The 15,272-nt window shown below is 44.2% G+C and overlaps 1 protein-coding gene across 1 annotated transcript in view; it reads right to left on the reverse strand.

The window, feature by feature from the left end:
• The window catches only part of Fbn1 (fibrillin 1), a 210,668-nt gene that overhangs the window by 14,685 nt on the left and 180,711 nt on the right, over positions 1 to 15,272 (reverse strand). The window contains exons 50-60 of the mRNA XM_075962017.1: positions 14,591 to 14,716; positions 11,546 to 11,695; positions 11,137 to 11,202; positions 10,795 to 10,911; positions 9,008 to 9,127; positions 7,448 to 7,570; positions 5,697 to 5,828; positions 3,636 to 3,761; positions 2,871 to 3,077; positions 1,014 to 1,139; positions 686 to 808 (exon numbers count right to left, since the gene is read on the reverse strand). Of these exons, the coding sequence (XP_075818132.1) occupies positions 686 to 808; positions 1,014 to 1,139; positions 2,871 to 3,077; positions 3,636 to 3,761; positions 5,697 to 5,828; positions 7,448 to 7,570; positions 9,008 to 9,127; positions 10,795 to 10,911; positions 11,137 to 11,202; positions 11,546 to 11,695; positions 14,591 to 14,716 (1,416 nt within the window). The remainder of the gene's footprint in view (positions 1 to 685; positions 809 to 1,013; positions 1,140 to 2,870; positions 3,078 to 3,635; positions 3,762 to 5,696; positions 5,829 to 7,447; positions 7,571 to 9,007; positions 9,128 to 10,794; positions 10,912 to 11,136; positions 11,203 to 11,545; positions 11,696 to 14,590; positions 14,717 to 15,272) is intronic.

Below are 15,272 nucleotides of genomic sequence, written 5' to 3' on the forward strand. Positions count from 1 at the left end.
TCCCTCAGGTGAGCTCTTAGAAGGCATGGTGGCTTTATTTTGTCAGCTTAAAAATCTATCTCGGTGGTTCTCAACCTTCTTAATGCTGCAACCCTATGATACACTTCCTCATGTTGTATTGACTCCCAACCAAAAATCATTCTCATTACTAATTCCTAACTGTGATTTTGATACTGTTATGAAACATAATGTAAATATCTGATATGTGACCCATAAAGGGGTCAAGACGCACAGGTTGAGAATCACTAAGATGATAGATAGGTAGATAGATAGATAGATAGATAGATAGATAGATAGATAGATAGATACTGAAACACTCATTTAATTAATCAGACACACCTCTAAGATCATGGCAGGAAGACCTCCTGGGCTACACCATTGTTGAACAGAGAGTGAATAAATGAAGCAAATGGGAAAGGAGAAGGAATCAACTGGGAATCAGCCTTACCAGAGCCTTGGCGAGTTGGTACCGTAGAGCCCCTCATGGATGCTCATTGGGTATGGAGCAAGGATAGCCGCTGCTACTAGCCTTCAGCAGCCCTCTGACCCCAGCTTAACCCCCATCCCCAAGGACCCACTGTCGACACGGGTACTAAACCCAGGGAAGCAAGTCTTCCAGCTTGTCTCCCGAATGCTCACAGGCACAACAAGTGGCAGGCGATGGATGAAGCCAAAGCCCTCTCACCTTTGCAGCTCCTCCCATCCTCTTGCAGAATATAGCCTTTCGGGCAGGAGCACTGGTAACTCCCTTCTGTGTTTTTGCATATAAAATTGCAGGGTTTAGGAGCCTGGTTGCACTCGTTCAGATCTGTGGTCAAAGAGAGACAGGAAAAGCCCACTTAAAAGACTTTCAAAGTGCTCAAAATCTTTGCCTAGAAACTCTGAAGCATTTGATCATCACCTCGTAATTTTCTATTAAGTATAGATGCATTTTAGATTGTTAGCGTGAGGTTTTCTTTCCTGTAACTGGAAATTTCTATCCAAGAATAAAGCATTAAAAACAAAGTACCTACCCACACAGGAAGTCCCTGTTATATCCGGCGTGTAGCCAGTTTTACAGATGCAGTGATACGACCCTCTATCATTGACACACTCCCCGTTTCGGCACACATCGTGAATAACCTTGCACTCATCGATATCTAGGATAGACACAAATCACAATAATAAATACATTAAAATATATAATGGGCAACATTGATATGCAGGGGTCACTTGAGTGTAAAATTTCATAGACCGTGTTACTATATTATGGACCAAAGTGTTAAACCAAAAGGAGACAGAGTGAATTTCACATGCGATGTTAACTTATTGAATAACTAATGAATGATGTTGTGAGCCGATGATGAGAAGCTACTCTAACGAAGGGAAAGATCCTTTATTCCGCCATTAGCTCCATCTTCCCAATGCAAAGACAATGGTTTTCTAACTCTCCTTTATTGTTTTGCTTCTAATCCCCCACCCCAAGGAGCACAATGGAGCACCAACGGGACCCTCTTCTCATCTAAATCTGTGCTATGTTTCTCTTCTGGAATCCTAGAACAACACCCTACCAAGACATTCTTGGCCCTCACTCTAGCCTCTGGCTGGCATCACGTGAGCAAGCCATAGCAGAGGGCCCTTGGGACAAGGAAAGTCCAGTGCTTCTTTCTAATGTTGCATGTTCAAAATAAGAAGGAAAGTTCTCTAGCATTCTTTGTCCTGTTTGAAGTTAATCCTGAAAATATGGAATCAACTTCCCTCTTCTGAATGGGAATTAACCAGGGCTCTGGGGTAGACGACAGGGCTGGGTTTTTGCAGTTTGTAGAAAGAGACACCCTTATTCATGTCTCCATCACAGACAGAAAGGCTTGGTCAGTGTGCACAATGGCATTAAAGCCAGTCCCCACCACCTCTTGACCTGGCTAGCACAGGGCACCAACACAAGCAACTTGCATAAGTTACCTAACAGCCTTCATTGACTAAGAGTCATCTAGTGTCAGTAGATGGGTGTGCCTGATCCTGCTCATCCCAGGGACAAGTGAACGCTTTGTCACTGGTCTTGGAAAATGAGTCTTCCACCATCTTGTTTCAGCATCCTTTACGAAGCAGCAATTGCTTTCGGTAACTGCATCTCCTCTGGCTCTTCCTTTATACACCCAGCTCCTTTATTCTGCCATTAGCTACATCTTCCCAACGCAAAGACAAATGTTTTCTAACTCTCCTTTATTGTTTTGCTTCTAATCCCCCGTCCCAAGGAGCACAGTGGAGCACCAACAGGACCGTCTTCTCAGTCCTTCGGTGAGCTAAAATCCAACTGTAATCACAGTTGATAGAAGTGGGAATCACATGAGACCTGCGGAGCTTCAGAGATGCCTTGGGCACCTCGCTGGCCTCCACTCACATCTAGGTTTCTGGCTGAAAGTAGCTTGTGCACCTCAGACCCAAGGGTGCTGACTCCTAGCACACCAGCAGACTTTGTACTTTCTGATACAATTCATCTTGGTTAATTTTGAGTTCAAATGAATACTGGTGGAGTAAAACTAAATGACCATTTGTTTCATGTTATTTTTAATTTTTTAAATGATATTTTATTTCATCTATAAACTATCTTATAGCATTTTTCTGCTGGACCCTTGCAGTGCGGAAGCAAGGATCCAAGCACACCAAACTTAGTCAGCTAGACCAAGGACTTGGCAAATGGCCCTGGATGTCTCTAGCGCTATATGGAAGGATTTCTGTTGAACTCTGTCACACAGACGAGACAAACCTGTTGTCAATTCCACATTTCCATCATTTTCCATAGTAAAACAACACACAGATTCCTTGCAATAATTTTGTACCATGAAAGAAGAGCTTGTATCTTTTGACAACAATAGAACAAAACGAAGTACCTGCTCCATTGGTCATAAATCCGCGGCCATGGGGACACAGTTTCTTGTAAGCCACAGTGCCCTCGAAAGGGCAGATCTCACAGTGGGGTCCCCAGCCTCTCCCTCCATCACAGCAGCACTCGGACTTGGTGACGGGGTTCCTGTTGCTTGAGCCAATCTGGCACATGTTTTGTAGGACCTCTGTGAAGCAGTACCCTTCCCGGTTGTCTGGAAGAGACATTACACAGTAAAGAGGAATTGAGACACTTTCCTGAGGGCATGGGGTCTTAGGAATTTGGTCGGATATAAAAAGGATGTAACACTTTACCCTGGGTGAAGAGGAGCGAGAAGGAAAAGCTGGAGACAGCAGGGGAGAGAGAAAGGAGGCGTCTGAGGGGAACAAGACAAGAAATCCGTGAGTTGGCAGAGAGGCATCGGCGAAGACAAGCTTGTAACTCTTTGTGGCCCCAGACACATGGAAGAGCAGTCGCAACAGCCATGCTACAGAAAAGGGGGCAGAAAAACATCCGCAAGTGGGCCTCAGAGGGCAGCAAGAAGACAACCTCAAGCTAGCAATTCCGTGTGCAGTCAGCAAAGGAAGAATTTCATCGCAGGGAGGCCCTGAGCCCAACAGACACCCAGTCACTAAGTCATCTCCCAAGGATGAGTGGTTTCAGCCCTTTGGCAATTTTTGACATTTTTCTCTTATTTCAAACCAGAAATGATGTTTTTCTGAGTGTCCCAACATGAAGGTTGATGGAAGGAAACGCAGCCGCGGGTACTCACCCAAGCACTCATCTTGTGTGGGGCTGGCTGTGAAGCCATCGTTACACTCACAGGTGTAGCTCCCCAGCGTGTTGACACAACGCCCATTCTCACAGATCCCCGGCTTGGTCTGACACTCGTTCTCATCTGTGTAGACAAAACGGGAATCATCAGACATTTTATAGAAAGACTGAGTTTTTTCTTGGTTCCTTCCTCCCTCCCTCCCTTCTTCCCGTCCTTCCTTCTTCTCTCCTTCCCTCCTTCCTTCCTTTCTCTCACTCTCTCAATTTCTTTGCAAACAGGTAACCTATTGGCCTGGCTAAAAACTGGAAGTTCAGGAAAGACCAGGAAGAAAATCCACCAAACTCTTCCTTTCCTCTGTATTCCTCGGTCTCCTGATAACCTGCTCCTTCACCCCTGCCCTAGACTTCCAGTTTCTGATGTGTCCTTCCAGAAATGGATTATGCACAAAAAAGTAGACACCCCCAACTCCCCCCGCCCCGCCACTGTTCTTGTAAGGCATCTGTGAGCATATTGTTGATATACCTAAATTCAAATGACAGCATTTTAGGTACAGTTACATTTTTTACTTAAATCTTGCCCCATCTATACATAAAAAAGATTCCTAAAAGGTGAGTTCCCACACTGGAGGGGGGTGAGTTCCCACACTGGAGGGAGAGACTGAAGCTTGATTGTCATTTTAAAGAGATATAGTACTTCATCAGAATAATGTTGGTAAGTTATGTTGACCAAGGAGCACTTGTCTGGACTGAGCTTCAGATTCAACACAGCTTGCTTATCAGCCAATCCTGATGCTGCTCAGCCAGTCCTGATGCTCATCAGTCAATCCTGATGGTACAGGCTGGTAACCCAGCTGCTTGGGAGGCTGGGGTGTGAGGATAAAAAATTCAAGCCATGCCTGGGCTCTTGGGGGACCCCAAAACCAGGCTGGAAAGTTTGTAAAACTCTATCTTGGCATAAAACCCAAAATGGCCTGGGGGGGGGGATATAGTTTAATCTGGAGCATTTTCCTAGCACATGAAAAGCCCTAGGTTCAGGCCCCAGAATGGAAACAAACAAACAAAAGCCCACTGTTCATGCTGACCTCAGACAAAATGAGTCAGAATATGTGAGGGCAAGCCCCTCCTCCTCTGAAAGCTCTTGCTGCAACTAAGCCTGTGACCTATGGTCGGTCCCCATGCTTCGTTCCTCTGAGCTTTCAGAATCTGATCTTAAAATCACAGTTCAGCTACGTATCTCAAAGAAGACCAGGGCAATGGGAAACATTTTTTTTCCACTGATGACATAAATATAAAACTTTTGATGTCATTTACTTCTAAAAGTGCATGTGAGAACTTTCTATTTACTCCAAAATAGACGACATTTGTTGTCTTAAGCAAATAAACAACATTTGTTGTCTCAAGAAAATGCCAAGAAACCTTTTGGAAGAGGTTGACTGGTAAATATTTTAGGCTCCCTAAGCCCTATGGTCTCTTCTGTAACTACTTGGTTGTCTTTGTGACATAGAGGCAACCACAGTGACATGCACATGGGTTGCTAAAAGCATGTTTTAATAAAACTTTATTCATAAAAAATAGTGTCAGGCTGAAGGGCTGAATTTGGTCAGAAGCTGCAGTTTGCCATTCCCCAGTCTAAGGGGAATTCTCAATACTGGATACACATTAGAACAAACCAAGAGCTTTAGAATAACAGTGCTTGGACCCACTTCAAGGTAAGCGGATTTCTTGAAGTTAGAGCCACTGCCTTAGAGACAGTCCTGGTTCAGGGGGATCTAGCACAGGGTGTTAGTGTGACAGTTGAGCCAACAATGGTGAGAGCAACCAGTGGAAAGAACTATGTCCTGATGGCCACATGCACAAAAGAGCAAGGGTCAAAAGTGGGGGACCCAACCCTGGCATCAATACAGGCCAAGAGAACAGGGAAAGGCCAGCTCTGAGGAGTGGCCAGCAAGGCCTCTCCACCAGGAGCTGTGAGATGAGGGGAGGAACACATCACCAACCTGACACAGAGCTCAGGCCACTTCAAGCTCATGCGGAGCCATTCGTACAGAGGTAATCTTACCTACGCAGCCCTCTCCGTCAGGTCTTCGCTGGTACCCAGGGCCACAGATGCACATGTAGGTGCCTATGAGGTTCTTGCACTCCATTTGCTTCTCAGCACAGTCGTGTTTTCCTTCTGCACACTCATCCTCATCTGGAAAGGATGCACAATCCTAACTTACACACACACTGTACTGAATGCATGTAAACACAAGATGGCCGTCTCTGTTATTTTAATACTGAGCTTATTTCCTTTGGCATCTGTTGGGCACTGATATATTAAACATGGGAGGGAATATTCTAACCACATTTGAACTTGGTGTAAAAACTGCTTTCTGGCCAACTGATGACCTCATCAGAAGCAGGATTCTATGCGGATCTTTCCTGGGATTCCCTTGCTTTATGTTTCATACCTGCTTGTTGAAGCATTTAAATACTTAGGACTATAAGTGGAGTAAAAGGGCCAGTATTATAATACAATGTTATTTCATAACAATGATAAAAGTATTGAAATTGCAGTATGATAACATAATGACCTTATGCATTATAAGTATCGTGGGTATAATAAAACAAACCTGTTATGTAATAATTATTACAATGTTGTATATAGTATTATTTTAATATGGCATTATTAACTAATATAATTAGTATAATACAATACCAGAATAGTCATTGGGTAACTAAAGCTTTAGTTTTAATTTGAGGAAAGGACAGGTGTCCCCGACATCTTATTCTCCATTTAAATCTCTCCTTCCTTCATTCCCTCTTCTTTGGATTGGTTGTGCCCTCACTCTCTGCTTTTAATAATATGATATTTCCCCTCTTTTTTTTCCCCACATGCTCAGCTGAGACATGTGGATTCTATTTTGCAAGGTAAGGAATTCTCAGGGCAGCTTCTACTTCATACAAAACTGGATTTTAGTTATTTTCAGAGACCAGGTGTCTGCTAATTAAAAGAGCGAATCTGGATTCTTCCAGACTAGCCACCATGATTGGTTCAGCCTGGTTCCAGGCTCCGGGGATTGCCAGCGTTCAAGCTAGACTTTCGAAGGGAAATGTGCTAGGGAACACAGATTTGTCACTGGCTTTTGAAATGTGGTATCTCTTTCTTCCCTCGGGTTCTCAAATGCCTGTTATTTTATATCCTCAGAGTGTTTTGCTCTTTTGTAAGATTTATTTTTATTAATGTGCATGTATGTATATACATGCAGGCACCCTTGGATGCCAGAAGAGGGTGTCAGATCCTCTGGAGCTGAAATTACAGACAGCTGTGAGCTGCCTGATGCGGGTGTTGGGAAGTGAATTCGGTCCTCTGCAAGAGCAGTAAGCACACTTAATCACTGAACCATGTCTCCAGCCCCTCTCAGAACATTTGGTATCTACAACTCTCATCATAGTTATGACACTGGGATTATTTATATATTTTCATCATATATTTGTATCAGCTTCCACATATCTCACCACCTCAGAGGATGTTGGGAAATGTCCCTGTACAGAGAATGTGTATGACTTCATAGGATGTCTGACATATCACAGACATGGAATGCATAGCAAACTAATCCAGGTCTGCAGTGCAGCCCCCACTGGGCCTGCTGTGCACCTTGGTACAATCCAGGGGTAAAGGAAGAAATGAAGCCCCTACATTTGCTATGGATTAGGAGACGATGTGCATTCCCTAGCCCTGATCTACTGAGAGAACCTTTAGAGGGACATCTGCCCTCGGACACAGAGACCCGGCGCTCTGGCTTGCATGAGCTCTGACCGGACTCTCACCTTTGCACATCCTCCTGTCTTCTCGCAGAACGTAGCCAACAGGGCACTTGCATTCATAGGACCCATAGGTATTTACACACCGGAAGGCACATAGCAGAGGATTCTGGGCACACTCATTTATATCTGCAGAAAAAGAAAGTAAAATAATGGATCAATGACACCAAGAGTGACAAAAAGAGAGAACTGTACTTTTATGAAAAGTTGAAAGTCTTCCTTATCATAAAATGAATAGATCCAGATAATTATAAAAACGAGTTGATTATTCCTGGCAGAATTATGGTGGCCAACATCTATATCTCTCAGCAAGCCACTAAGCTTGCTGTATTGGTGCAATTATAAATTTGCATGAATGAGAAACAAGAGGTCCACCTTGCATACTTGGAAGGCTCAGGTTGACCAGTTGCCTTTGTACATGGACTATGGATCATCTTTGCTTATGTTGACGAAATCTATTACGGTCAGAAGAGCAGCTGAGTCCCCTAAATGCTTAGCTACTTCTCCTTCACTAGGCAAAGGTTCCTATGAGACAACAGGGTTTTTTCTGCCCAGAGTATTCTGGTCATTTTTTTTACTTAGAGAAATGCAGTTTACACAGATGCCCAAGTTCTAGCCTTGATTAAAGAGTGGCTTTACCTTTACTGAGCAAAGCGACTCTTCTGGAGTTCATGGTTGAGAACTATCAGGATGGATTTTCCAGAAGTAAGAGGGTGAAGACAAACCACCTCAGTGATTAGGTCACTTCCCAAGAGTGATGATTGGATGGAGAACAGGAGCCAGGGCATGGTTTATTCACAACCTCTAAAGGCTCCCACCACCCTGAAGGTACCAAGAGTCTGCATCTATGGTGAAGAGCTCCCTTCAGTCCCAGCATTTCTCCTCCGTTCTACTCTTACACCAGTGAATCCCATCCTGAAGAGCACACAGGTCATCTTTACAGCTACTGGACCCTACTTTTAGAGTTTGTGATTCAGGGATCTAGAACGAGGCCAGAGAGCTTGCATTCCTCACAATTTTCTGGGGTGCTAAGGCAAATTGTCTAGGGACCAACTACCCTTCGGCACTCCCTAGCCTTTCCTTCCTTTCCACACTCCCTGCTAGGCAGCACTGATGACAAATAATTTTCAGATGCTTTTATGGGTTAGGCAACCTCCCTCTGGGACTGCCTCCAGATGACCACAGGACGCCAGTGGTTATCTAGATCCGTGTGCAGATGTTTCTACAAGGAGGACAAAATGAGGAGGGAAAAAAACCTTGGAAACAATAGAAACAACAACAAAAGAATGGAAACAGAAAATAAACAAGAGTTGTATTGACATGTGAGCAGTGGAGACACACTAGTGGGCACCCTGATATAGACAGTATAACTTCTGTCATAAGCCACCTATATTTTTTTATAGTTCCTGCAAAGATGAGGCCACACAGGGAAGAAATGATGCAACAGCCCGCTAGTCTCAGCTGTTCTGAATTAATTACGAACGTTGTTTGATTCAGAACCGTAGTCAAGCGACTGTTCCCACAATCAGTAATGGTAACCAACTCTTCAGTATTTGGGGCACTTGCCTTCGCATGTCATCATTGGACCAGGCTCAAATCCCTCCTCGCAGGTACATTCGAATCCTCCAATCACATTCTTGCAGGTCCCATTTCCACAAGGATTGCCCACGGAACATTCATCGGTATCTGCAAGCGATCCGAAGTGGAGATAAAGTGAGAGGAGATACAGTGGGCTGAGACTCAGATACCACTTTTCATTCTGTCCTAGCTCATGGGTCTGCATTGTCTTGCTTAGTTCTCCATTCTTACAAAGAGGGAATGTACCTTATAATCACAGGCTTAGACCTGGAGTTTGCCTTTGCTCAATGGCAGAGACAGTGAGATCTGAATGCCTAGCCCTTATATTTCCTACGTGGTTTTCTGCAGTCTGTCCTTGTTTCACAAGCCCTAGGTGCTCTGATGACTAAAACAAGGTTCCTAGATGCAGCCAGGGGTTTCTGCTGGTTAGAAGACAAAAATCTCCAATTGTCCCCACATTACATCACTGCCCAAGAAGGCTTACACACGGTGGATTCTTGCCAGATATAAAATAAAGACTAAACTTATGCAAAGTAGGAGATCTAAGGTTAGACAGAATTAATATACTGGATAAAAATCAATATTCAAGTAGATTTTGTTGATTTTTTTTAAACCAGATGGTTTACATTAGAAAAACCAAAAAAAAAAAGGCTTAAAAAAAAGGGTATGACCTTTCTAAAGAACTGTGGAGAGAGAATACATTTTATAAAAAAACAAACAAACAAAACAAAACAAAAATTCCAAAAAACTCTAAAAAACTACAGATGCCTCCTAACCCAACCACCTGGAACATTCACTGTTCTTATTCCTGACCTCAGGAAGAATATCCTCAGGGAGAATATTTTCCGTTGGTTAGAAAGAACCCTATTCTTAGAAAGAGAACTGCTATTTTAGCTATCTGAAGCCCAGGAAAATAGTGGGATCTTGTCAAGGGTTTCTTCTAGGTGAGGAGGCTCTTTTTGCACATACACAGTAGCAAACTAAAGACTTCAACGAGGTAACATGGATAAAACTTGTTTCTGTTTTGCTGTTAAACCACACTTTACCACCATGAGTACTGTATCTCCTTTGATTTACTAAAAACATCAGTGTCATCGCAGGTTACAGCTGCCAGTGGAATTTAGAACAAATCACTTTGTTTGCATAATAGACTCAAGGGTGGGAGGGTGGACAAGGCACACAAGCTCCCACCTCAGCCTGCATGCAGTCTTCAGACCCCTATTACTTCTATAAAGACAATACATTTTAATCTGTACAGACATTCAGTGCTGATACCACATTGACTGTGCTACAGCAACATTGCTTTGGAGTTCTTGACCACAATACTTGACTCTAGTTCACTGTCAATGTAATTAAGAGTCAGTGGTCCATACAGGAGCAATGTTCATTTCACCTATTAGTGAAAACAAGAAACTGAATGGGCCACGTGACCTTTCATAGGGCCAACTATACATGATGTATGTAAAAACCGCTATTTCTACACCTCAAAAGTATAAATTATGGCCACTAACAGTATATTCTTAAGTTGTACTAAGACTTCTGTTTGCTGTTGTTCTTTCCAGTATCTCTTAGGATGTGTCCAGGATCTGCCTTCCAAGTTAGACTACGAGGGTCATGCAAGGCAGAGTCATCTAGGGTAGGGACCAACTAGCAGTCTCACTGAGGAATTCCTCAATGGAGGAACAAAGCTAGACCCAACTTTGGTAGAGTAAAAGCCAAGGAGCTCGATTTTTGTATAATACAATTCCAAAGGAAGAGGCCGAGTCACTACTCACCCACACACTCGTTCCCTTCTAGAATATAACCAAATGGGCACTCGCAGCGGTAGGAGCCGTCAGTGTTGATGCACTGTCCGTGTTTACAGACATCGGGCTCTTTGCACTCATCCATATCTTAAGTGAAGGAAGAAAAAACCCAGTAAAAACCAAAGCATTCTTCTTAAACTATTGTCATTTCTGTGTGTTCAATTGGGTGAATATCTAATATCACAATATAAATATCATCCAAGTGATATAACAACAAATAGAAGAGATAATTTCTCCCAGGTAGATGTGGAGAAGTAAGACCTGGAGGAAGGATAAAGAAGAGGTAGGGAGGACCCAGCTGGGAGCACTCACCAACCGCTGAGTCATCGGGGCCCACGATGATCCCACTTCCAAAGGGGCAGATCTGGCGGAAAGCCTCTGTGGTGGAGATATGCACTCATTAGTGGGCAGGCCAGGACAACAACAGCAGGCTTCCCACGCCCCCATCCATTGTGTGGTTTGGCCACATCCGCACACATTGAGAGATATGAATAAGACATCCAGAAACAAGGACGATGTGCCTATTCTTCGTATGACGGATTCATAACCCAATTAGAAAAGAAAGGAACTACCATGCTCCTTTGATAAAATACGTCTAAATGGACGTTCTGATTACACTTATAATTTGATTATCCCATTGGCTTCAAGGCTTGGACTGTTGCTCATGTCATGGTCATATGTACAAAAGATCGTGAATGAGAAACAAAGGTGCTAGACTTACCATCTGGCTCAGTGGGGCACAGCTCACAAGGGTCCCCCCAACCTTCTCCCTTCAAAGCACAGCAGCATTCCTGCTTGGAATGGTTCCTGGACTTGGGCGATGAACACTTTCCACCTTCAAACTTGGCGTAACAGTAGCTCATTCGCAGATCTGCAACGCACATCCATAGGACTCTTCAGCTGTTTTCCCTGCTGAAGCTTGGCCTTATGATAGCGGGTCAATGCCTCTCTCACTAACCATAGTTATATCCCCTAAGTGATTGGAATTACAGAAATGCTGACATTGTTAAAGCCACAGGGAACCAAGCGCAAGCTAGGCTGAACAGATTTATGTTGCTTTATCCTCATCCCTCAGTTTACCCCCTACTTCAAAGCAACCTGATATGAATGCTACAACCATGTGGGTGTGGACAGGCCAACTGTGCCACCAGGGCGCATCCCTGAAGTAGCTGCCCATGGAATTGTGGGGACAAAACTCAAGTGGGACTTCCAGCAGACTTTACACCCATGCACACACAGCCACACCAAAATTCAATTCCCAACCAGAGCCCGCTTAGTGGAAAAGAAAGAAGAACATGGAAGGCAGAAGGCAGGACTGTGGGCAGGTGCAGACACAATAACCTTCCTTTCAAAGAACATATGTGTTTCTTTCTATTCACTATTGGTAACACCAAGAAAGAGGAGCACTTTTTCTTAGCAAATGCACCAATGTCGCGTGACATAATTTTGGAAGCCAACTTTTCCCGTTCTTATAGAGCAGATTGGGTAGCTGTGAGCAGTGAGCTCATCTAGGGGTCTGGAATGGGTTTTCTCCTCAAACTTGGCTTCCAGAGCCTTGCATTCTTCTTCGTTCCACGATGGCTAAGATCTGCAGATCGCAGGGCATGCTTCTGCACCATGGGTACCATTCCGTTTTGCTTCAGTTCTGACCACCCCTGACTTCTGCATCCTTTACCATGAGCTTTTCAGACCAGAAAGTCTACTCTCACGGCAGTGCTTGCCACCAAATACTGACTTTGTGGAGGAATGCCAGGAGTCAACCAGTCCTCATTTCTCAGGGGACACCCTTTCATTTGCTTTAGTCTTCAAGTTCTTTGTCACATCCCTTGTTTTGTATACAGTGTCGCTTTTACCACTCAGTCCCACCACTGTCCTTGGATTGCTGATCTTACTTACCCTAGACCCAGTTTTACCTTTTCCACTATTCTTTTCTACACCAAAAGAAAGTAAGTGTCTTGGATTCAGACGGAGACTCGCATGAAGTCCCAAGTCGGTCAAAATGACATATTCCTTTCCCTGAATCTCTCAGGTTAAGAATGTTCCTTTATAATGTGGCACTTAGTACCAGAGTCTACTCCCTGAGTAGAGGGGCATTTGGTGCTGCAAAACCCAAAGCCAGTGGTTCTGTGGAACTTCCTCACTTTATGACTAACAGTAACCTGATTCAATTTGTTACCTTATAGGAAAAATCCCAGTTTCAAAATTCCAGGTTCCAGCAGAACCTGCACTGAGTAGAGATTTGCTTTCAGTCATATTGATCCTCTAGGTGAGCTTATCCCTCAAGCTGGCCTACACACAGACACGGCTCCGTGCTCACACGTACACTTCAGCCAGAGCACGCTAGGATGCCTGTTACTAGTCCATCTGCAAACAGCCTTCTCTGACCTCTGAAATTTCTTTGGAATTATGAAAGTCCCTGCTCGCATTCCTCAGTTCTGGCAGAGGATGTGGCTGGGTTCTCGCAGCTGGACTGGTTCTTCCTGCAGTGTCAGCTTGCCCTGTGACAGGCCAGTGCAAATTGAATTAATACCCTTGGAGTTTCCCCTGGCTTGCCACATCGGCAGACTCGCACCTGGCCTCTCGCTGCTTTCTTTCCGAACGCAGGCCAAGCCAAAGACACAAACGAGGGGGTAGAAGTCAGGCTCTATCTGGACTGGCCTGTAGCACACAGGCAGAATCCAGCTCTACCCCTGTTACCGTTCTGAAACACTTGCGGTCTTCTGCTAATTCCCTACAAGACCAAATCGACCAGAGAATTTGCAACTTTTCCCCTCATACATCTGCAATGACCAACTGAAAAAGTAAAACAAAACCAGACAAAAGGAAAATAATAAGCGCTCACAGGAGATGCAGAGACAGTAAGACTTTGTCATGCGCACGGCAGGCATGCTTGGGTGGGCATTGCTGTGGCCTGGGTGAACACGCTGCATCTCTACACTACTAAATAGCTTCGCGGTCTAAAACTTGGCAGACCTAGGATCCTAAAGTCATATTTTAGAATCTTAAATTATATTCTAAACCTATTATTTGATGATATAAAGCACCCCCTCCCACAAAACAAACAAACAAATAAAAGCACAAAGCAACATATAGACATTGACAATATTCCAAATGTAAACATTTATGGGCCTTCCCCACCCTGTAATTCATTAAACTAGCTCGTATAGCCAAATAACAATTGCATTGTTTAGGAATGTCCAAACAAGTTTCTGGGCTTTAACCAAACATTGTTTTGTGTTTACTTTCAGAGCCCTTTAAAGTATTTTCCCTTTATTTTAAAGTTAATCTGGCAAGCCCTTGAATATTTTCGCTATTGACAAGTATTTTTCTGTTTCCCCAGAGAGTCTGTGAATATGGGCATCTTTCCTTGAGGACAGGAGATCGGTTTGCATTCTCTCTGTCTAAGGGTCTTGGTCTGCACCCACATTCACGTAGGCTGCAGCTTCCTATAGCTGATCTCCTCCAGGTTCTGGGACGTCAGTGTCTCTTGAGGATGCCCCACCAAGAAGCCCATCAGCATCTGTGCTTGTAGGATGGAGAGGGGTGTAAGTGCCAAGGAAGTTGTATAAGCAACTGGAACTTGATGGATGAGTTTTTAACTTCAAGAGTCAGAATGAACCTTCGGGCATATGGTAATCATTAGACCTGTGGGTGAATGAAACATCTTCCCGCTCACGGAGAGTCAGAGCTTTGCCATGTTTAAAACATGAGACCACAACAAATAAACACAGGACAACGAGAGCCCGAAGCTTTCGGAGGCATTTACCTTGGCACCTTCTTCCAGTCGAGGACAGGGAGAACCCTTCTGGACACAGACACTTGAAGCTGCCCTCGGTGTTGCTGCAGGTCCCCAAGGCACAGATTTCTGGTTCTTCCACACACTCATCAATATCTAAAGGGTTACACGTGTCAGAGACAGAGCGTCAGGGAGACCCCATCACTTACCAAATTGAAAATGTATGAGTTCAGCGTTGAGTGGTTTCACAACCCTTCTACCAGGGAAGTGATTGCCCGTGAAATTATTTTAAGGTGAATTTTTAAAAGTTACTTTGGACAGATGGGCAGATCATAACGTAAAATGGAATCTGTAAGAACCTTCTAAGAGTTGTATTGACGACCCCCTTATTCATGGAGGTGCACAGCCAATCAGAGGAGAGGCACTAACTCCACCCCACACTGGTCTGGGAGCGATGTCAGAGCTCCAGCACCCCGCCTCATCACTGCATAGCACAAGTCCAAGGCTGATCTCGGTGAAAGCCCGTCTCCCTCCTCTCACTCAGGGAGCCTTCCTCAGCACCCCAGGCTGCAGTTTTCTCAGCACTCCATGCTGTAGCCTTAAAAACATTAATAGCCATATAAAGAAGCCCATCCCACCCCAGATGATGACTGATGTGCTGGATAGTCTTTTCTAAAGATACGAATATCCCTTTCATGTATAGACCAGGGCT

This window comes from Microtus pennsylvanicus, chromosome 2 (genome assembly GCF_037038515.1).
Source record: "Microtus pennsylvanicus isolate mMicPen1 chromosome 2, mMicPen1.hap1, whole genome shotgun sequence".
In the NCBI taxonomy this organism is placed as follows: Eukaryota; Metazoa; Chordata; class Mammalia; order Rodentia; family Cricetidae; genus Microtus; species Microtus pennsylvanicus.